The sequence below is a fragment of the Chiloscyllium plagiosum genome, unplaced genomic scaffold (assembly GCF_037043375.1).
Source record: "Chiloscyllium plagiosum isolate Xiang-an unplaced genomic scaffold, Cpla_swu_hap1 HiC_scaffold_16, whole genome shotgun sequence".
Lineage (NCBI taxonomy): Eukaryota > Metazoa > Chordata > Chondrichthyes > Orectolobiformes > Hemiscylliidae > Chiloscyllium > Chiloscyllium plagiosum.
Window position 1 is genome coordinate 42,831,985 of NW_028270154.1, and position 23,353 is coordinate 42,855,337.

General features: G+C 38.7%; 1 protein-coding gene across 8 annotated transcripts in view; it reads right to left on the reverse strand.

The window, feature by feature from the left end:
• Positions 1-23,353, reverse strand: part of LOC122556642 (mitogen-activated protein kinase 9) — a 107,953-nt gene that overhangs the window by 71,291 nt on the left and 13,309 nt on the right. For 5 of the 8 annotated variants that reach the window (XM_087995340.1, XM_087995334.1, XM_087995338.1 and 2 more), the window contains exons 2-7: positions 13,102-13,145; positions 7,289-7,423; positions 2,789-2,918; positions 1,476-1,534; positions 1,227-1,365; positions 711-876 (exon numbers count right to left, since the gene is read on the reverse strand). In XM_087995340.1, coding sequence (XP_087851466.1) covers positions 711-876; positions 1,227-1,365; positions 1,476-1,534; positions 2,789-2,918; positions 7,289-7,410 — 616 coding nt within the window. In that variant the 5' untranslated portion in view covers positions 7,411-7,423; positions 13,102-13,145. Of the gene's footprint in view, positions 1-710; positions 877-1,226; positions 1,366-1,475; positions 1,535-2,788; positions 2,919-7,288; positions 7,436-13,101; positions 13,146-13,763; positions 13,895-23,353 lie in introns of all 8 variants that reach the window. The other 3 variants (XM_087995339.1, XM_087995337.1, XM_087995335.1) reach the window with 3 other exon arrangements.

The following is a 23,353-nucleotide window of genomic DNA, read 5'->3' on the forward strand; positions in this document are numbered from 1 at the left end:
TTAATTAATAGACAGCATTTTAACATTAGGGCAATTTTCCCACCTTTAGTGGTAAAAATTTCAAATTAGTCCAAAGAGAAGCTGAAGGGAAAGGGTCCAAAAGAAAAACAGAATGCAAGATTGAAACTATGGGAGCAGTTTTCAACTTACTACCTAGGTACAAAACTACTGTTATAGATCAGCCACCCATTACACCAAGGTTTGTATTTGCACTTATATCACAACAGTTTTATGTCCCAGAGTTTTATCCTACATCTTCCCCTTAAGTTGAATCACTATATCAGTTGGAAAGAAAAACGTCAAATTTGTTAAAATTCTAATTCATCCATAGCGCTCTTAAAATTAAAATAAATGCTCATCTCCTGTTGAGTAAATTAATCTCAAATCATACATAAATTATATGCTGCACATGGCTTCAAGTTCCAACCTTGGGAAGGTGAGGGATAAGAGGGTTTGAGATCCTGAACACTCCAGCTGAGAGGTGAATTTGTGAATATCAACTGAGCAGATCAGACTCTGCTGCAATGTCTGCCAACAGGAAAATGGCTATGTGGGTGATGTACTCCACCAGAATGATACCACGAGAACTATAATCCAACAAGAAGAATTAAGTTTGAAGGGGGAATGAAACTGGCAAAACAGTGACCCAGGAATTCATATCAACTAAATATCTATCTTAAATAAGTGGACTGTTTTTTCAATCAGCTTACCATTTTCTTTATATCCCATTCCTAGAATAACTTCAGGTGCTCTGTAATATCGTGTCACTACATACGGGGTCATCATAAAATTAGTACAGGCAGTTCTTGCCAGTCCAAAATCTAGAATTTTCAGTGTGCAGTCTGACTTTACTACTATATTGCTGGGCTTCAAATCCTGTTATAAGATAAAAGGAAACATTTACAAAGATAAAACAGAAATACATCAGCTTAAAAAGTAAACTGCTTAAAAATACCTAAAGCAATTCTGACAATAGGAAATGACTTAAAAGTACCTTCATGATTCACACACTACAAACAAGCTTTTCTTATCTCTTGGAGATAATGAATAGGCTTTCTTGCATGCTCACGATCGATGAAAAATGCACAAAGTTATAATACGCATTTCGCACAAAATGATGCATTTATCACATATTCAAAAACGCATTTTTACCAGAAAAAAATCTCCATGCTTTGTCATTTATACATGGTCCAAAAATTAAATAAATTAAAACCTGGAATACCTACTCTGTGAATAATGCCAGCTGAGTGAAGGTGCTTTATACCACATAACATCTGGTATAGAAGGTAAGACATTCTCTCATGATCTAGCTCCATATGGATAACCTGGCACAAGTTGGCATCCATCAACTCCATTACCAAGTAACTACAGAATACAGAATTGATGTTACTACCTTTATGTACTTCACGATGCTAATTGTCCACAATAAACTTTCATAATCTTTTACCTTTGTCACATTTCACTCAAATACTTACACATCTTGGAATTCCTCTAAAGACTTTTGCGGTGTAAACACATTTAACAAACTAATAATCTGCAAGAAGAAATTTAAATGATTATTTAATATAGAGTTCCCATAGTTTAATACAATATCCCAGGCTGCTCAACAGGGAAACTTCAAAATGAATTCTCAAAACATAATAATACGCATTATTTTTAGTGAAACAAGGAAAAGCATTATATGCACCAATTTTGTAGCAAAGGAATGTTAAAATTATTGTGTGCGCATTGTAATAGAATGGTAAACTAAGTATTAAGCATGGTAACTGGCAAGTTGAATAAATTTGGCAATTTTATTCAAAATTATTAATATTTTCTTTGTAATTTAATACTAGTTGAATTACTGGGGCAGTTAACTATCCATTACACTACCATAATTAATTCGCAATTTTCTTTAAATTTTACATATTTTGCATGTTTGTGGCTAGGAGCATAAGTGACCCTATGATCCTTGCACGTTTTAAGTAAGTTTAAACATTCTAAATGACCTGTATATATTAAGAAAAAACACAGCTGAATTTTGAACCCTAAATTGCAGTGTATAAGTTTTGCATGATAATACAGTACAAAAACAGTGCAGAAAGTCCATGCTTAAAGTTAGCTGGTTTAACATTATTTAATTTTAATGGGGTAAGTTGATGGAAATTGCAATCTTGTTGTGTATCATGAGATTTATTTTAATATTTCCTGTGTGGACTCAATAGGTCAAGAAAAGTTTGGAAGTAGGACTGGTGAGCATGAAGCTGGTGCCTGTACTATAAGTAGCAAGTTACATTTTCTTGTATTTTTAAACCAGAAGTTTAATTTACCAATGTAAGAACTTAATGTAAAATCTTTCAATTTGAAGGGTATAACATTTGAATGTTTGTTTCTTTTTGAGAGGAAGGTTCGACATATGCGAACTGCAGTTTGAATAGGAGTCTCAGCCATAAATTTAAGTGAGAACTTACTACAATACTTTCCTTTTATTTTCCAAACAAACACTTCCTGTTGTCTCAACTTCTTACTCAAATTGCAGGCAACTGCAGGGTTCAACATGTTTCCTTGCATTATTTCTACTGTGAACATTTCAAGCAACATAGTTCCATTTTGTTGGTTTGTATCGAAACCAATTTAGGAAGCAAACCATTGTACACTGGAAGTAATTATGCATTACTTCATTGTGCTAACCTTTCAATCCTATAGGCATAACATAAATATTATATATTACCGTAATTTCACTTTCAATGCTCACCATCTTTAACTTGCTCAAGATAATGGAATACTACAAAAACATTTCTCAACTTACATTTTTATGATTAACACACTTAAGCAGGACAAGCTCTCTGTAAGCTCTCTTGGCATGAGTTTGGTTCTGAAAAGGTCGACTGAGTTTCTTAACAGCAACACTTCCATCAAGTATACTATCATATGCAGCACTGAAATTTAAAAAAAAGTAGTAACTAAAATTTTCTCCAACATATAAAAGCTGAGAAACAAAGATTTATTTTTTTCTATTGTGGCTAGCAGAACCAACTTCTTAAATGGGAAAATTACTTTTGAAATTTCAGCATCATGTTTAGCATCATCCATTACAGGATAAGTGAGATCTTTGCTTTATGTACTGAATTGTGTGAAATTCTGCATGCAAAGAGAATTCAAGGATAAGTAAATATATAGTACGGTCGTTATAAACAACTTGGAAAAATATTTAGACATTCAAATCAAAAATATCAAAAAATTCTCAGTTCCTAACTCCAAAGGGTAATTGTATTGTAATTTTAGGTGGCAGGTTGTTAAATGTGAACATATTTGCAAGGATTCCAATAACTAAAAGTAGGGATGGGAACAAAAGGCACTTTGGTCAGAAGAAGCTTCAGACAAGGGAAAATCTATAAAGCAAGACAGAAAGGTTAAAGCCACATAGTACATAAATTTTGTTCATATTTAGCAGCGGAAGGGAATGGGACAATGTGCTTAATGAGATTTAGTGGTCAAGTGGTAGTGAATTAATGAATAAGCCAAAAGGCGAAAATGGCAAGTTTAACTGAATATAATGGGTTTGGTAGCCTTAATAATAATCCATGACACGAGAACAACAGTGACAAAGAATGTTGATTAATGTTTGGGTGGAGTTAAGCAAAAAAAAAGACTGATTTGCTAGAGTTCATTGAAGATGTAACAAGCAAAGTGATAATGGGGATGCTGTAGATGCAATTTATCAGGACTTCCAGAAATAAAAGGAGTTCTACAAAGGTAATGCAATAGTCATAGGGGAATTAAACCAAACAAATCAAATTGGTAAATGTCATTTGAAAGATGACCTTATAGAACACATTCTTTAAAGTTTTGAAGGATGAGAGGTGATCTCATTAAAATTTACAAAATACTTTTTTAAGAAAAGGGATAGACAGGGTAGGTACAGCTCGATAATTCCCTTGAAAAGAGATCCAGAATTGGGGGGAGGCAAAATCTAGAAGTGGGATGCCACTTAGTTATGAGGGGAGGAGAATCTTGTTTTTTTAAAAAAAAGATGGCTGTGAACATTTGGAATTCTCTATCACAGTGGGCTGAAGAAGTTCAGAGTGTATCATTGAAGTACAGGTTGATAGATTTCTGATTAATAATGGCATACAGGATTTTTCTGATGGGACACTGACATAGTTGATCAGTCATGATTGGTTTGAATGGCAGGGTATGCTCAATGGATTGAATGGCCTATGTCCGTTCTTTTGAGACAAACTAGAAAACAGGCTATTTTACATCTTTCTAGTGTAAAGATATGGGGTTAATTTATTATTTCATATCAATAGTTCCCTGGGAAAGAGTAATCTTGGTATGATAAATTTCTCACCAAGTCCAAGAAGTCATGCTTCCGTCTTAAATTTAAACAAAATCAATTATATGGGTATGAGAAAAGCATTGACCAATGTGGATTGGGCAATTAGGTTGATAGGTATGATGGCAAATAAGTAGTAAACATTTAGAAAATATTTCAAAATCTCAAAATATAATTGCAATTTTCCAAAAATCCTGGGATTCTGAAGTTCTTGTTGTTTGAAGACATATTGTAAGTTTTTTAAAAATCCTTTGATTCTGGAGAGGTACCAGAGGATTGGAAAACTGCCAATGTGACATCCCTACTCAAAAAAAACAAACAGCAACAAAAGTTGACTAACTGTAAGCTGATTAGCCTAACATCCAATGTTGGAATCAGTTATTAAGTAAGTAATAGAAGACCAATTGGAATACCATAAATTACTCAAAAAAAGTCAGCATAGCTTCACAAAAGGGAAATTGTGTCTGACTAATTTATTGGAGTTTTTTGAGGAAGTCTTGAGGGGAAGACTTGAGAGCAGATCGAGTGGAACCAGTAGGTGTGCTGTACTTGAACTTCCAGAAGACATTTGATAAGGTACCTCACAAAAGGTTTAGTCATTAGATAAGTCCCCCTGGTGTTGGAGGTAGTATATTGGTACAGATAGAGAATTGCTTAATGGGCAGGAAATAGTTGCAATGTTAAAAGATTAAATGGGAATATCTCTCTGGATATTAACGTAATATTAAAGAATTAAACTGCACTGAGTGAACATTCTGGAAGTGGGTGGGGACGACATACATGCAAGAATGCCGATAACCCCCACTGCAATTGGACAGTCATTTGCTACTACTCCCCCTATTATCAAATTAAATTATCATTCAATCTCTTCCATTCAGATATGCTTTCTAGCCATCCCCTGAAGTAGGTATGTTGCACCTGCATTGTCTTGGGGAATCACTGAGTCAAGAAATTGTTTGCACAACCATTTCCCAGGATTAGGGCATTTACATTTACATTATCTCAGAGGAAGATCTCATCCTACCATTGTATCTGGGGTAACATATGACTGTGAGGGAGTGACTGGGGGGGGGTGTCTTGAGTGGCATGTGACTATGGGGACATGGCCAGATATCTGTGAGCATGACCAACTGACCTGTCTAAAGGGGATGTGTTTTCTTTGTTCAGGGCTCTTTGACTCAACTTTGCACGGCTGTGAAGAGGATCAAAGGGGTCACCTAACTTGTATCAGCTTTAATTTGCAGAAGTTGGTGTGTGCAAATTGCATCTTGTGTGTGAAACTTCGAGCAAAAAACCTAACATAGTGAGTGAGGATGAAGGGTACCTTTTCAAACTGGCGCCTTTTAGTCAGTGGGACTTGACAGAGATCAGTGCTGGGACCACACATGTTTAGAATATATATTAATGATTTGCAAGAAGGAAGCTAATGGACTGTAGCCAAATTTACAGGTGACTCAAAAATAGGTAAAAATGCAAGTTGTGAGATGGATACAAGCAGTTTACAGAGAGATACTGATAGGTTCATCAAGTGGACAAAAAGTTGGCAGGAGCAGCATAATATGGGAAACTGAAGTTGTTTGTTTTGGAAGGGAGGACAAGAAAATAGAGCATTATTTAAAATGAAAAGTAATTTCAGAAAGCTGCAATACAAAAGGGTCTTGGGGTACTTCAAAACACAAGTGTAGCAGGTAGTAAGGGAGGTGAATGGAATATTGGCCCATATTTCAAGGGGGGGGTTGGAGTATAAAACAGAGAAGTTCTATTGTAACTGTAGAAGGTGCTGGTGAGATCATACATGGGGTACTTGACCAATTTTGGTCCTCTTATCTAAGATATTATTTCACTGGAGGCAGTTCAGAGGTTTGCTTGGGTGATCACTGGTATGGAGGGATATCTTCTGAGCAGATTAGGACTCTACTTGTTGGAATTAAAAGAATGAGAAGCGATCTCATTGAAACATTTGGATTCTTGGGGGGCTTGACAGGGTTAATAACTGGCGGATGTTTCCCCTCATAGAAGAGTTTAAGATCAAAGAGCATATCTCAGAGTATAGGAATGTGCATTTAAAACTGAGTGAGGAAAAGTTTCTTCTGTCAGACAAAAGGGTGTCTTTGGAACGCCTTGCCACAGATAGCTGTGGGGGCAAGTTCTTGTGTATATTAAGGTTGAGATAGATAGATTTTTCAGTTGTCGGGGAATCAAGCATTGAGGAAAATGCAAGAGTGTGGATGTGAGGAATGTCAGATCAGCCACAATCCTATTGAATGGGCTTGAGGTATTGAATGAACTACTCTGTTCCTATTTCTTATGGTTTAATGGCTATGGTCTTAAAAAAACCCAAATAAAAACTCCATGAAATTGTTTTTGACTTAAAATTTTAGCAGCTCATGAATGATAACCAAAAGTTAATACGAGTGCAAAAACAGGAACAACAGTAACAGCCAGATTTGGACTGGGGTAGGGCCAGAAATTAGCCCCTCTGGCCAGCATCTTGTCCCTCCATTCTGCTTTTGGACCATTTTTACGGAGGCTAGATTGTGACTAGCAGGGCAATAATCAGTATCATTAAGAGCTTGAGGACAAATTAAAGGGGCCAACCGGTATTTTCCGATTGGCTTCTGGGTTCCCACACAGGCAAGGGCCAAGTTAGGTTCCAACTGATTTTTAACTTGGTACAATAAATGCATCCTCTTACTGACCTTTCTGTACCCCTCAAGCTGGGAAGCCTCTGAAAGAGTCCGTGAGCACAGACATGAAAAATGGAGTAAGGGAGGTGGAAAAGAATGCATAACTGGGCAAGACAGAAAGTGTATATTAAAATAAGTTAGTGAGTAGAGTGCAGACCAGCCGCTATCTTTTATACAGTCAAAAGACATTCCAATTCATACGTAGTTCGTTTGTTTGAGACTTTATTTGAGCTATTACATTTTATATAAGGATGTTTTAACTAGATAGTGGAGGCATACTTACCAGACAATTCCCTGAGCCCCTGAACCTATTGGCTTCAATGCCTGATAACGCTTGAGAACAGTGAAGGTAGAATCACCAACTTGTACACTGTAGAATCCTGTTTCACTGTTAATTTCAGTCATGTTGTAGTGTTTTCTGTAACAAAATCTAGAATAATAAAAATGCTAACCAACAGGTGAATAATTATTTGTTCGGTTCTGACCCAACTAATTATATTGAAAAGAGCCCTTCACAACAGTTTCTAAACTTTATTTCAAGGTTTTCTATTGCAAAAATAATATGTTCCACTTTTCATCAAATGTTTAATGCAATTCAGCTAAGTTAACAATGGACTAACTACAGACACATGGAAAGAAAAAAAATGTGCTGTGTTATTTCATCAAACTGAGTACACCTCACATTCAATGATAATAGATCAAAAACTTGAAACCTAAAATATTTGTGGTCATAATCTAAAATGCCTACATAAATGCATAATGCAATTAAATCTCCCACCAGTACTGGCACATTAATAAGGTAAAGTCACTACAGTCTAAGAGAACCATATGTCTGCTTTCTCATTAGAGACATGCAAGTGGCAATGGCTTAACCTAAAGGTCACTCAGGTGAGGGGCAAGATTGAGATGTTGGGACCTTCATAGTGACCTCAACTGACATGGGAACAGTATCTAAGCTGTTGGCATCACTTTTATTACAAACCAGTCATCTAGCCAACTGTGCAAACCAACCTACACAATGTATAGGTTTGCCTTACAAAGGCTGGAAGGAGAAGCCTGGGAAATATAGACTGGTGAATCTGACATCAGTGGTGGCTAAGTCATTGCAGGGGAGTTGAGAGATAGGATATACATGCATTTAGAGGGGCTGGGACTGATTAGAGATAGTCAGCATGGCTTTGTGCAAGGGAAATCATGTTGTGATATCTATTGTGATTGGAGTTTTTGAGCATGTTACCAAAAAGACTGCTGAGGACAAAGCAGATGCTGTCTATATGGACTTCAACAAATCATTTGACAAGGTTTCACGTGGTAGATTGCTTAGTAAAGTTATATCACACTGTATTCAGAAAGTGCTTGTCAACTGGATACAAAATTGGCTCGATGGAAGGAGACAGAGGATGATGGTGGAGGGTTCATTTTCAGATTGGAGGTCTGTGACCAGCCATGTTCCATAGGGATTGGTGCTGGATCCACTGTTGTTTGCCATTTTATATAAATGATTTGTCTGAAAATTCAAGAGGCATGGTGAGTATGTTTGCAGTTGCCACCAAAATTAGTGGAATAGTCGACAATGTCATCTTAAAAACCTTCTTCAAAGAGATCTTGATCAACTGGGCCAGTGGGCTGAGCAGTGGCAGATGGAGTTTAATATGGATAAAAGAGAGGTATCGCATTTGGTACAGTGAACAAGGGCAGGACTTATACAGTTAACAGTAGGGCTCTGGGTAATGTTGTTGAACTAGGGGTTCAGGTACATAACTCTGGAAGTTTTGCTACAGGTAAATAAGATGATTAAGAAGATGTTTAACATGCTTGCCTTCATTGCTCAGATCACTGAGTATAAGAGTTGGGATGTCACGTTGAGGTTGCATGAGGTGCTGGTGAGGCCATGTCTGAAGTACTTTGTACAGCTTTGGTCACCTGGGTATTGGAAGAATATGAAACTGGAGAGGGTTCAGGAAAGATTTACCAGAATATTGCCAAGATTGAACAGTTTGAGTTATACAGAGAAGCTGGATAGGCTGAGACCTTTGTCACTTGGGTGTAGGAGGTTGGTGGGTGACCTTATAGAGATTTATAAAACCATGAGGGGGAAAGGTAAGGTGAATAGCAAAGGTCTTTTCCCTTGGGAAAAGGAGTTCAAAACTAAGGGACATAATTTTAAGATGAGAGGAAAAAGACTTAAAAGGGATCTGAGAGGCAACAATTTCATACAGAAAGTGGGTCATATGTGGAAAGAACTGCTGGAAAAAGTGGTCAATGCAGGTATAGTTACAACATCTAAAAGGCATTTGGACAAGTATATGACTAGGAAAGGTTGAGAGGAATTATAGGGAAAAGGCAGGTAAGTTCAGTTTGGGAAATTTGATCAGCATGGACGAGGTGTAACGAAGGATCTATTTCTGTGCTGTAAGATCCTATGACTCTAAGAATTAAGTCATCCTGGATCTGATTCTTTCCGAGACTCTCAATGATGTCAAATTATCTAGATAACTCAATAATGCTTTAGGCCCAATTTTAAATTCTGTAACTGTGTGGGATTTGAGACAGAGTTAAAATCTCACACTCTATGTCAAAGTACATGTTAAGCATTCATATACAAGAAAAAATGTGCATCTCATACCTATATTTCCAATGTCAGTTTTAGATTTGTCAGAAAATCTTGACATGAAATAGAAAGAAACTTCCCATCTTTTCCCTTCTTGGAGGGAAAGTAATTATTACTCTGAATAATAGTTACTGCAATAATATTCATAAAAGAAGCTGGAAAGAGGTTATGCAATAATTGTGGAGGATTTTAATCTTCACAATTTTAAGAACAATGCTTAACATTAGGTTCACTTAACATTTTAAGCATAGTAAGGATTTTGAATGGAAAATACTTAATCTCCACTAGCAATTAAATGACAACGCAAAGGTAAAGTCATGACAGTCTTACCAGAACATAGAACTGCACTCTAATTTAAGGGAGATGACTATGGTGGTTTAACCTGAGGGTCACCAGGACTCAGGGGAGACATTGAGGATCATTGATGGTAACTTCAGCTGATGCAGAAATTTAACCCATACTCTTCGCATCACATTGCATTGCAAAGTAGCTGTCCAGGTAATGAAGCTAAACCAATCCAGTTTAAGTACCACAGATAATTGCATGGACAGGCAACATTGGAGACCTTTCCCACAGATGTTACACTTTCTGACAGCATAAAAATGCTACTATTATCCTATGATTCCAAATGGTGGCAATGAAAGAGATGCTTCATAGTCTACAAGTTTTATTTTCTCAATTCAGTTACCATGGTTGTCAACTAGGCAAAGGTGAGAACTGCAGATGCTGGAAATCAGAGTCTAGATTAGAGTGGTGCTGGAAAAGCACAGCAGGTCAGGCAGCATCAGAGGAGCAGGAAAATCGATGTTTCGGGCAAAAGCCCTTCATCACGACTCTAATCTACCATGGTTGTCAGTTAACTGAGTCAAGTCATAAGAGGCTGTTAATATATATATTTTTTAAATAAAAGATTAAAGTTTATTACACCAAACAAATCACAAAATAAGAAAATCTGTAAAAGTCAAAAGAAACAAAGATTCAGCTCTTTCTCCCCAACATAATCCTTGAGACAATCAACCCCAATCAATTATGACTCCTATTCTTCACTACAATTTCTAACTCAACTGAGGAGATCACAAGCAGTGTCCTTTTGGCAAATCTCTGCACATTCACCAACTGTGATTTTCTCAGTTGCTATCTCTTCCCAAAACATTCAAAATAACTCATTTTTCTTTACTGATCTGTAAGCAAAGCTTAATTTTATTCTGCTAACACTCCCCACCACCCTGTCTACTTAGACTGCTATAACAACTGAAGACTTCTTTGCAGCTCTGATAGTCTGGACAATGCCAAAACTAAATTACTGGTATACTTAAAAAGATGTGTACCAGTTGATTTTAAAAGCATCTGGATGGGTATATGAATAGGAAGGGTTTGGAGGGATATGGGCAGGGTGCTGCAGGTGGGACGAGATGGGGTTGGGATATCTGATCAGTATGGAAGGGTGTGTTTCCGTGCTGAACATCTCTATGCATCTATAACTGCATCTGCTTTTGGTGTCTTTCTGTGCATAGTAAAACTTCAATTTAGTAAACACTTCAGTAACTTTCTCACCAGGGAGCTTATCTAGCTATTTGTCTTAAGTCATACGATTTCTTAGAATTCAACTCGGAGAAAGTAAGGAATGCAGATGCTGGAGCTCAAAGTCGAGAGTGTATAACTGGAAAAGCACAGCAGGTCAGGCAGCATCCGAGGAGCAGGACAATTAATGTTTCAGGCATAAGCCCTTCATCAGGAATGAAGTTAGTGCGTCGGGACGGAGAGAAATGGGAGGGGGTTGGGGGGGGGGGGAAAGTAATGGTTTGGCAGTGGAGGCAGCCCAGGACCTGCATGTCCTTGACGAAGTGGGAGGAGGAATTAAAGTGTTCAGCCATGGGCGGTGAGGTTGGTGGGTGCGTGTCTCTCAGAGATGTTCTCTGAAATGATCCACAAGATGGCGTCCTGTTTCCCTGATGTAGAGGAGACAACACTGGGTGCAACGGATGCAGTAGATGACATTGGTAGAGATACAGGTAAATTTCTGACGCGTCAGAAATGCTGCTAGAAACTTTAGGATGTTAGAAATGCTGTTTTGAAGCACTGCTTAAAAAAGGATTTGACGACTGTTAAAAAGTCACCTTCACAGAATCAAAAAATAATTTCTCTACTTTAGAACCCAAATAATATTATAAACTATCACTCCTCTCAAGCCACCTCCATCGCCAGACCATAGCAACACTACGCCTGGAGGAAGAGCGCCTCATCTTCCGCCTAGGAACCCTCCAACCACAAGGGATGAATGCAGATTTCTCCAGCTTTCTCATTTCCCCTCCCCCCACCTTTTCTCAGACTCAGCACCGCCTTCTTGACCTGCAATCTTCTTCCCGACCTCTCCGCACCCACCCTCACCTTAACCTCTTTCCACCTATCATATTCCCAACGCCCCTCCTCCCTACCTTTTATCATAGCCTGCTTGGCACACCCTGCTCATTCCTGAATAAGGGCTTATGCCCAAAATGTCGATTCTCCTGCTCCTTTGATGCTGCCTGACCTGCTGCACGGGGACAGGGACATACCGGGACACACCGGGATAGAGACATACCGGGACCGGGACAGAGACACACCGGGACGGAGGGGCAGGCGCAGAGAGAGAGACACACAGAGACAGAGACACAGAGACACACAGAGACAGAGACACAGAGACACACAGAGACAGAGACACAGAGACACACAGAGACAGAGACACACAGAGACAGAGAGACAGAGAGACAGAGAGACACACAGAGAGAGAGACACACAGAGAGAGAGACACACAGAGAGAGAGAGACACACAGAGACACAGAGTCAGAGAGTCAGACAGACAGAGAGTCAGACAGACAGAGAGTCAGACAGACAGAGAGTCAGACAGACAGAGAGTCAGACAGACAGAGAGTAAGCTAAGTTGAGTCTAGATGACCCTTCATCAGATACTGGCTGACCCACTGATCTCTAGCATTTGTTGTTTTCATTGTATTTCTAATCTATATTTAACTGGCTAGAAATTTCCTGCAGCTGTTCCTGCTTTCTCACTAACTTTGCCAGCAGAAATTCCAGTTACACAAACCAACATAAAGATCTTCAAAACAAGCCAGATAATACTGACTGCATGCCTGCTTTTAGTTTTAAACTCAAAACAAACCATTTTTTCCACAAATTATATTTGCACCTAATGATATTTCAGCTTGTGATTTTTAAATGCGATGAATACAAACTGAAGAATTTAAAAAATTTGAATTGAAATGTATTATTTGCAGGTTTGTGGCAAAAAAATTAAAATGTTATAAAAAAAACTCAGTTTCACTGTAATCGTCAGGGAAAGAAATCTCTCACATTTATGACTGCAGTGCAGCATGCCACAGCAAAAAACACTACACATGAAGTTGACAGCACTGCTGAAAACACAACAACAAATAAAAGAAAAAAATAGTTTGCACAGCTGGAATTTTTAAGGAAAACATAAAACTTACTTAATTTCCACGAGGCTGCTTCACTCTTTCTAGACAGTGAAATTCTAAAGAAATAATATAAAAAATGAATTTCAGAGCCGATTTAGACAATTTAGTCACATTAACAAACAGTAGTGAAAGACCATTAACAGAGGACTTTAGTGTATTAAAGCTATGCCCTGTCAGTGGCCGAATTGGCTATTCTTGTTATCAACCAAGCATCAAAAGGAACATGCGTGGCTACATGCTATAAAAACAGGTACCCCTTTGCATGCTATTGAATCTCATGATGCCAAGCACTGCTGTCAAACAGTGAAACTCGGGAAAGAACTAAAAAAGGAATTCTAATATTATAGTACTAGATCCCAGGCATTTCTCTACCTTGAAAAACTTGTACACCACATTCCTGCATATACTAGGCTTTGAAAGAAAGAGTAATGATGAGGCTGAAAGAATGGACACTCATTTCCAGTTTTTGTAAAACGGAGGAAATGGAATCAAGCCAAGCCTCAGATACCAAATTAAGAATAATTTTATTTCACCAAACAGTATTTAACTTATTTTTGACAACAAAATTATTGGGTCTGATACTACATATATGCCATCTAATACGACATTGCTGTAAATTCGAATGTGGTTTAGATTCTTTGGTTTCAAATAAAGAGCTCAATTTGTTCTTGCACCTTCAAAACTGCAGAAGTCCAATGGGATGCAGCTTTTAAAGTAATGAATATGAAGAGCTACTGTCAAACCCATATAAATCATGGCATGGTTCAATTAGAATGGCCCAGTTTTGAAGCCTAGTTTAGGAAAGCTGTCAAGACAAAATAGAGCATTAGAATTAAAGATAGCATAAAAAACATTGACGAGGAGTACATTATTTAGTTATGAAACCTGAGAGAACCAGGGTTTGCCTTCATTCAAATATTAAAAAGGTGAACAAAAGAATGATAGAATGGTGTGGTGTGGTGCAGTGGTGAGCATTATGAAGGGTTTTAATCAAGTTCATGGGGATAATTATTTCCACTGAATGGGCAGTCAGCAAATAGGTGACATATTTAATAATCAAAAGAACAAAGGGAAAGTACCGGAGAACTTTGTTACCTGATCAGCGATAGCAGCAGAATCCACATTAAAGACCGTTTTGGATTAAGTGAAAAGTTAAAAAGGGGAAATATTATAGGAGCCTAGACAACATGAGATGTGGTAACAAAGTGGCAGAATTGTGAGAGATGTCCAGTGGGCCCATTTTGATTTTGGAAGAAACTCTCTGCATTTTTTAGCTAAGTTTCAGAAAAGCAAGATCCACACTGGGCAGCCATAAGTTGCTTAAAAAGGGGAATTATTGCTTGTTAACAAGGTTATTAATATGTAACTGCTGATCTTACAGCCCATCACAAGCAAACTGGACACCCAACATTTTTGACATCAGTTCACTGCTTGCTATAAAGGATCTCTATTTTCAACACCACATATCAACATCTCAGGGCACAATCCATTACCACCAGCCACATGCATGTTCACAGACAGTGGCATTACCCTCACAACAGGTCTTCAATCCAATTACAGGATGCTTCAGCACTTCAAAACTACAACTCAGCACAACAGCAACCATCAATGCAATGCTCCAGCTGCAAGAACACTTTGTGATCAGGGGCAAGCAACCATCTCACAAACTGGATCAAGCTGCATCTTTACTTAGTGCTCAGGCACTCAAGCTGAATGATTACAGTATTCCTACCTTGCCATTTTATGCCTTGCCCCTCAGCCAAAGATTCAGATTCACCGTACTACTATATTGTCTTGCCTTTTTATTAAAAATACAGGATGTGGATGTCATTGGTCAGGCTAACATTTATTGTGCATTCCTAATGGGCAACAAGACAATTAAGAATCATCACATTGTTATGGGGTCGAGACTTTCATGCAGGCAGGTACTAAGGGAGATAAGAGTTGGGTGGCAGAGCTGTTCATTTTGGTGCAGGTGGGGAGATATCTCAAGTGAATAAGGAGTCAACGAAGGAAGCTTTCAGGGTTGGTGTGGGCAAAAATGAGTAAAGGAAGATGATGCAGTAGTAGCAAGAGCATTTGGTGGAAGGTGGGTACAGTAACAGCTAGAGTGAGAGTTACCAGAAAGATGGTAGCACTTGTGCCAGCAGAGTGAAGGGGTCACTGACCTCTTTCCTACATTGTTGTACATTCGTCCAGATGCACTGACCCAGGTGGCACTTCGGACCAGACTAGCATGTCTGATGTAGTGCCCTCCATTACCAGTACTAGAGTTACGGGACATTCTGCCTTCATATCACCAAGTCCACCAGGATCTCCAAGTATCTGCCCGTGAAATGGAGCACGAGTTTTACTTTGCTTGTCCAACCTGGGGCAAATATCAGAAAATGTACAGGACAGCTCTGCACTGACAGTGCTTGTCTGAGCAAACAAAGATGGAACCGGCACCAGGGATGCCAGTCCATTCTGGAATATCCTAGCAGTAATGAGCTGTTCCAGGTACAGCAAGTGGTACGGTGGGGCTAGAATTGGGCAAAAGAGGCACTGTGGGGTCCAGGTAGGTAGTTAATGAGGCAAGTTTGGTACCATATGTGAGAGATTTTGCTAGGCCTTGCCTAACCCTTCATGAAACTTGACAAAGCTGATAACCATAAACAAAAGAAAGACTCAGCATGTAACCAAAAAGCATACAAGTTTGAGGATTAGGAGAATTTTGAAATTCAAAAGGATGACACTGAAATCTACATTGAAAGACACAACGAAGATAAAGGATACACAAAGAAAGCTTCTGTGAGCAAGTAAAATTATCCAAAGCAAATGAGCATCCATTAGAGGTGGGAAAAGGAGAAACGTCATTCCCTATTTTGTAACTGTCCTCAAAATAAGAGTAGTAGTAGTAGTAGTACAGAAATGTAACATGCAGTTAAAGAAAAGAATTATAAAAGTAAATGGTATATAATAGTCTTTCTTACAAAGGGACTGAAGTACAAGAGTGAGAAAGTGCTACTGCAATTCCATAGGACTTCAGTGAGACCACATCTGGAGTAAAGTGCATAGTTTGGTTTCTTCAGCTAAGGACAAGAATATTTGCATTTGACATAGTACAAAGTGATTTTTCTGGACTGATTCCTTTGAGAAGGGGACTTTTCTGAATAAAGATTGAGTTGTCAAGGCTTGTGATTTCTAGAATTTTCTAAAAAGGCATGAAAGGGTGTTTCCTCAGGCTGACGACTCCACAATAAGTTCTCAATCTCAGAATAAGACTTTGGCCATTCAGAATTGAATTGAGCAGACTTTTCTTCACCCAAAAGACTGAACGTTAAATTCTCACCCTCAGACAACTGTAGATGTTTGAGTATATTCAAAGTAAAGATTCATAGAGTTTTAGATACGAAGAAAATTAAGGGATATGAATATTTCAGGGAAATATTAAGGGAAAAGAATATTTCAAAATGGTGGGTTTAAGATAAACGGTCAAAAAATACCATTGAAGTAGAGCAGACTTGAACAATCCATTGGATTACTCCTCCTCTTATTTCTTATATCCTTACAGCTAAGCATAATATTGTAAAATGTTGTTGTTCTATTTTGTTTTTAACCTTGGAAGAATTGCAAAGCATGAGGACAAAACGTAAATCTTCAAAAGGATATAGTGGACAATGTGGACACAATTTAACATATGGGGTACAATTCAAAAAGGGTGTGTAGACGCAGAGGGACATTGAAGTTAAAGTGCATAGAACACTGAAAATAGCAAAAGAGGTGGAGACTGCAGCTAACAAAGCAAAAAAATACCCTGGGATTTATTAACAGGGGCAGAGAGTACAGATGCAAGAAAGTGATTCAGAAAACAGACAACTATTAGATCTCAGCGGATTACAAACATGATGGAGACAGAGGGGGAGTACAATTGGAGATTTGATCAGCATCAATTTAGCTGAATAACAACTTGTCACCATTCCACAGTCCAATGAAAAAGACCTTCGACCTGTCATCAACTATGCAATTGGTCACAGGTAGCTGAACAGCTTGTGGATGTTTTGAGAGAACCTCCAGAAAAGAAGGGGTTATCCTTTACCATAAAAAAAAGGCCTCAAACCTAAAGAAAGCCATTCTGGAAATGTGAAATTAAGATAGAACTACTGGAGGCATGAAGCAGGTCTGAAAAGATTCTGAAAAGGGTTATACCCAGCTCAACTAATTATGTGTTGGCAGTTCATAACTTGTTGTGGTTCTGTTCGCCGAGCTGGGAATTTGTGTTGCAGACGTTTCATCCCCTGTCGAGGTGACAGCCTCAGTGCTTGGGAGCCTCCTGTGAAGCGCTTCTGTGATCTTTCCTCCGGCATTTATAGTGGTTTGAATCTGCCGCTTCCGGTTGTCAGTTCCAGCTGTCTGTTGCAGTGGTCGGTACATTGGGTCCAGGTCGATGTGCTTGTTGATTGAATCTGTGGATGAGTGCCATGCCTCTAGGAATTCCCTGGCTGTTCTCTATTTGGCTTGTCCTATAATAGTAGTGTTGTCCCAGTCGAATTCATGTTGCTTGTCATCTGCGTGTGTGGCTACTAAGGATAGCTGGTCGTGTCGTTTCGTGGCTAGTTGGTGTTCATGGATGCGGATCGTTAGCTGTCTTCCTGTTTGTCCTATGTAGTGTTTTGTGCAGTCCTTGCAAAACCAATGTAGTGTACAAAATCCCATGCAAGGACTGCACAAAACACTACATAGGACAAACAGGAAGACAGTGTGAAGTATTCAAGAAACATAGAAGATAGGAGCAAGAGGCGGTCATTTGGCCCTTTGAGCCTGCTCTGCCATTCATCACGATCATGGCTGATTATCCAACTCAATAGCCTAATCCTGCTATCTTTACATTATCTTTGATCCCATTCACTCCAAGTGCTATGTCTAGCCGCCTCTTGAATACATTCAATGTTTTGGCATCAACTACTTCCTGTGCCCACGAATTCCACATGGTCACCACTCTTTAGGTGAAGAAATGTCTCCTCATCTCCATTTTAAAAGGTCTACCCTGAATCCTCAGACTGTGACCCTTTAATTCTGGAAGCACACACCATCGAGAAAATCCTCTCTGCACCTACCCTGTCTAGTCCTGTTAGAATTTTATAATACTCTATGAGATCTCCTCCTCAATCGCCTGAACTCCAAGTGAAAACAACCCTAACCTAGTCAATGTCTCCTCATAAATCAGTCCTGCCATCCCCAGAATCAGCCAGGTAAACCTTCGCTGCACTCACTTTGGAGTAAGAGCATCCTTGCTCAGAAAAGGAGACCAAAACTAAATACAATATTTTAGGTGTGGCCTCATCAAGGCCCTGTATAACCGCAAGAACACATCCCTGCTCCTGTACGTGAAACCTCTCACAATGAAGGCCAGCATACCATTTGCCTTCTTTACTGCCTGCTGCACCTGCATGCTTACCTTCAATGACTGGTGCACAAGGACACCTAGGTTCCACTGCACACTGCCCTCTTCCAAGTCACAGTCATTCAGGTAGTAATCTGCTTTCTTGTTTTTTTCTTCCAAAGTGAATAACCTCGCATTTATCCAAATGATACTGCATCTGCCATTGATCTGCCCATTCACCCAACCTGTGCAGATCATACTGAATGACTTCTGCATCCTCGTCACAATTCACCCTTCCATGCAACTTGGTATCATTTGCAAATTTTAATACTGCGCATTAAGAATAGATCATAGAACCCCTACGGTGTGGAAGCAGGTCATTAGGCCCACTGAGTCCACACTGCCCCTCCGAAGAGCATCCCATCCAGACTCCTACCCAATCCCTGTAACCCTGCATTTTCCCATGTCTAATCTACCTAGCCTCCACATCCCTGGACACTATCGGCAATTTAGCATGGCCAGTCCATCTAACCTGCACATTTTTGGACTGTGGGAGGAAACCAGAACACCTGGAGGAAATCTACACAGGCTTAGGAAGAATGTGCAAACTCCACACCAACAGAGGCTGGACTGGAACCTGGGGCCCTGATGCTGTTAGGCAGCAATGCTCATCACTGAGCCACTGGACGCTTACTAAAATAGATTCAATGTGCAAAAAGTACGGAGGAAAAAAATTCAAGAGAATGACATTAAGTCATGATGTTCATTTGGAGAACTGGAACAGATTCAATGGACAAATCACCACCTGTGGCATGACACTTCTGTGATTCCGAATTTCAATTGCCAAATTTAAAGTGAAATGTTGCTGAGAGGAAAAATCAATAGTATTTTGTACATTCAAATCAGTTTGTTGGCTTTACCTTCTTTACACCAAAGAAAAACAGCAGTTGACTTAAAGGCAATAAGTAGATTCAAATTGCAGTCAATATGTTTGCTTAACATTCAGAATCATTACAGATTGCTCTTTGATGGAGCTGCTGAAATGAGACAATGACCCCCTCATTCTACAAAATGTTTATGTTGCTGCAACAGCAAAAATAAGATGGAACATACAAAACAAAAAGATGGTACTCAAATATCTGATTAGTGTTTTCCCTTCAACATTGATTGGTAATCAGTGGACTCTATGTTTAAGTTCACAAATACAATACATTAGCCAGCTATTCAAAATACAATATCTACATTTTTATTTGCCTGTTTTTTGATATTGCTATGATCCTTTTCAGATATAACTTAATAACTTTCCTTATAATTATACTTGTTTTATAGACTATAAGACTAGAACAAGCATTATAGACTGAATGATGCCAAGGTTGATTTTTCCCTACATCAAAATCAGCCTAATCATTAAAACGTCTACTCATTCATCATTTTTCTTGTCCAGCATCTTTTAAAAATGGAGTTGTGCTATAGATGTATCCATGGCACCACGTGATACCTGTTTTTTTTTTCAAGGTCCAATTTTCTCATCCATTCTGACTGCCTTTTCATTTCTTGAAATGTTACAAATAAAGATATAAATTCCATAGGTGTGGCCTCTGAGATATTAGAGTTTCATGCTTTCTGTAAAAAAATGTTTTTATTCTACAGCATCTCTCTTGGGACACTTTATTCCACTTACCATATTAGTCTTTAATACAGTATTTAAAATTTATCCTTTAATATGAATTTTATTTTGACCTCACTTGCAAAGTTTTATTTTCCTTTAAATTGAGTCAGCTAAAGTTTTTCCATGTATTCTAATTCAGTAATATAATTTGACAAGTTAGTTCAGTGGGTCTGGCAGCATCTATGTAGAGAAAATTACAGTTAATGTTGAGTTAGGTTTAACCCTTCTGGAAAGGTTCCAAAGATCTACTGGGTGCCTCCTGTACTTCTGTCTTAATTTCAGATTTCCAGAATCCACAGTCCTTTGGTTTCAATAAGATAGCTCCTTGTCCTGCTACACTTCCTTCCTATAAGTTTCAAGTCTTTGTCTTATGTCGAGTTCTATTTCTTCCATTCACATTTGCTATTTCTGCAACTGACTTCTACATCCTATAGTTCATTTAAAAATAATCCTGGCCTTCATATTTTTAGACTCATTAAATCCAAGTTTTCACAATTCACTCTGTTTTTCTGTCTTTATGAACTGAAATGACAATAGTATGTGGTGCAAGTTGACTATGTTAGGTTAGGGGATGCTACTTAAAGGGGTGGTGGTAGAAAGGCAATGGCAAACATTCAAAGAGCACATAGGTGAATTGCACTAATTTCACTTTTCTGTTGGCATAAAAGTAAAATGTAAATGGTAGCCCAAACATGGCTGAAAAGGGAAAATAGAGATAGAGGTAGTATTAACCCCAAGAGGCATACAAATTGGCCAGAAAAAAAAACCTGAGGAGTGGGAACAGTTTAAAATTCAGTAAAGAAGGATAAAGGGATTGATTAAGAAAAGGAACTGGAGTACAAGAGTAAGCTTGCAGGGAGCATAAAAACTGACTGTAAAAATTTCTAACATACAACTGAAAAAGACTGAAGATAAATGTAAGTCCAATACAGTCAGAATCAGTGGAATTTACAATAGGGGACAAAGAAACAGCCAACTAAATAAACGCATATTTTGGTTCTGTGTTCATAGTAAAGAATAAAAATAAAATCAGAAATATGGCTTACGGAGAGGGGGTATACCAAAGGAAATCAGCATTAATAGGGAAATGGAGTTGGGAAAATTAATGAGATTGAAGGTAGGCAGATCCCCAGGCCCTGATCATCTGCATCAGTTGGTACTTAGAAAAGTGACCCTTGAAATATTGGATGTATTTGTGATCATCTGCCAAAATTCTACAGATTCTGGAACAGTTCCTACAAACTTGAAGGTAGATAACATAAGCCCTCTTTTTAAAAAGAAAGAAAACCAGTGTAATTGTCAGTGGGGAAAATGCTGGGGTCCATTATAAATGGATTCAATAGCCATGCACTTGGAAGATAGTGGCAGGACCAGACAAAATCAGCATGGATTTACAAAAGATAAATCATGCTTGACAAATCTCATGGAATTTTGAGGATGAAACTACTAGAGTTTGGAGGGAACCATTGGATGTGGTTTGTTTGAACTTTCAGAAACTTTCAACGAAGTCTGTGTAAGACATCAGTGCATAAAATTAAAGCACATGGGATTGGGGCAGTGTATTGAAATGGATAGAAAACTGGTTGGCAGATGGGAAAAAAAGAACAGGAATAAATGGGTCTTTTACTATATTAATGAACCTAAGACAACCAAATGTAATGTCCCCAAATTTGTAGATGGCACCAGTCTAGGTGGGAGGGTGAGCTGCAAGGAGAATGCAGTGAGATTTGGACAATTTGAGTGAGTGGGCAAATACATGGCAGATGCAGTATAATGTGGATAAATGTAAGATTATCTACTTTGGGAGCAAAAATAGAAAGATTATCTGAACGACCATAAACTGAGAGACAGGAAAGTGTAATGAGACCCAGGTATTCTCCAACACCTGCCACTGAAGGTAAGCATGCATGTGCATCAGGCAGTAAATAAGGTAAATGGTACATTGGCCTTCAGAGCAAGGGAATTTGAGTACAAACAGCAGTGATGTCTTGTTGTAACTATACAAGGCCTTGATAAAATCAGACCAGGAATACTATGCGCAGTTTTTGTCTCCTTATCTGTGGAAGAATATTCTTGCAAAAGAGGGAGTGCAGCAAAGGTTTACCAGACTGATCCCTGGGGTGGTAGATGTGACATATGAAAAGACATTAAATCAGTCAGGATTGGGGGTTGCAGGGCAATCTCAAAAGTCTACAAAATTCTAGAATCAACAGCGTAAATGTAGGAAGGATGTTACCGATGACAGGGGAGTCCAGAACCCTTACAATCCAACGTTATGCGATGGACTATTTCAGACTGAAATGTTGAGAAATTTCTTCATCCACGGACTGGGGAACCTGTGGAATTTCCTACCACAAAAGCAGTGAATGCCAAAACATGCATTATTTCAAGGAATTCGACATAGCACTTGGGGCAAAAGACATCAAAGGGCATGGGGAAAAGTAGGGACACATTAGCGAGTTGGATGATCAGCCGTGATCCTAATGATTGCTGGAGCAGGGTCAAAATACTGAATGGCCTGCTCCTATTTTCAATGCCCTCTGCTGATCCAACTGTAAATGTTAAAGTTATTCTAAGATTCAATAATACAATATTTTTTCAATCTGCATCTATTTCAATTTCTTAAGTCTAGTGCTCAATTACACAGCTTATTTAATAATATTGATCGGAGTTAAAATCATTGATATTAATTTTATCAATGAGGCTCATGTCTTGATGGCTTCCTTGAGCCTGATTTCCAACTCTGCGTTCCTTGAGTTATAACTGGACGACAACACCTTGCTGGCTATGCCCATTCCTACATTTTGAAAATGCTAATCCAATTGCTATAGTTTTTTATTAGAGTCGTAGAGATGTACAGCACAGAAACAGACCCTTCTGTCCAACTTGTCCACGCCAACCAGATATCCCAACCTAATCTAGTCCCATTTGCCAGCACTTGGCCCATATCCCTCTAAACCCTTCCTATTAGTATACCCATCCCAATGCCTTTTAGATATTGCAACTGTACCAGCCTCCACCACTTCCTCTGGCAGCTCATTCCATACACGCACCACCCTCTGCAAGAAAAAGTTACCCCTTAGGTCTCTTTTTTTTCCCCTCTCACCCTAAACCAATACCCTCCAGTTCTGGACTCCCCCACCTCAGGGAAAAGATATTGTCTATTTATCCTATCCATGCCCCTCATGATTTTATTAACCTCTATAAGGTCACCCCTCAGCCTCCGATGCTCC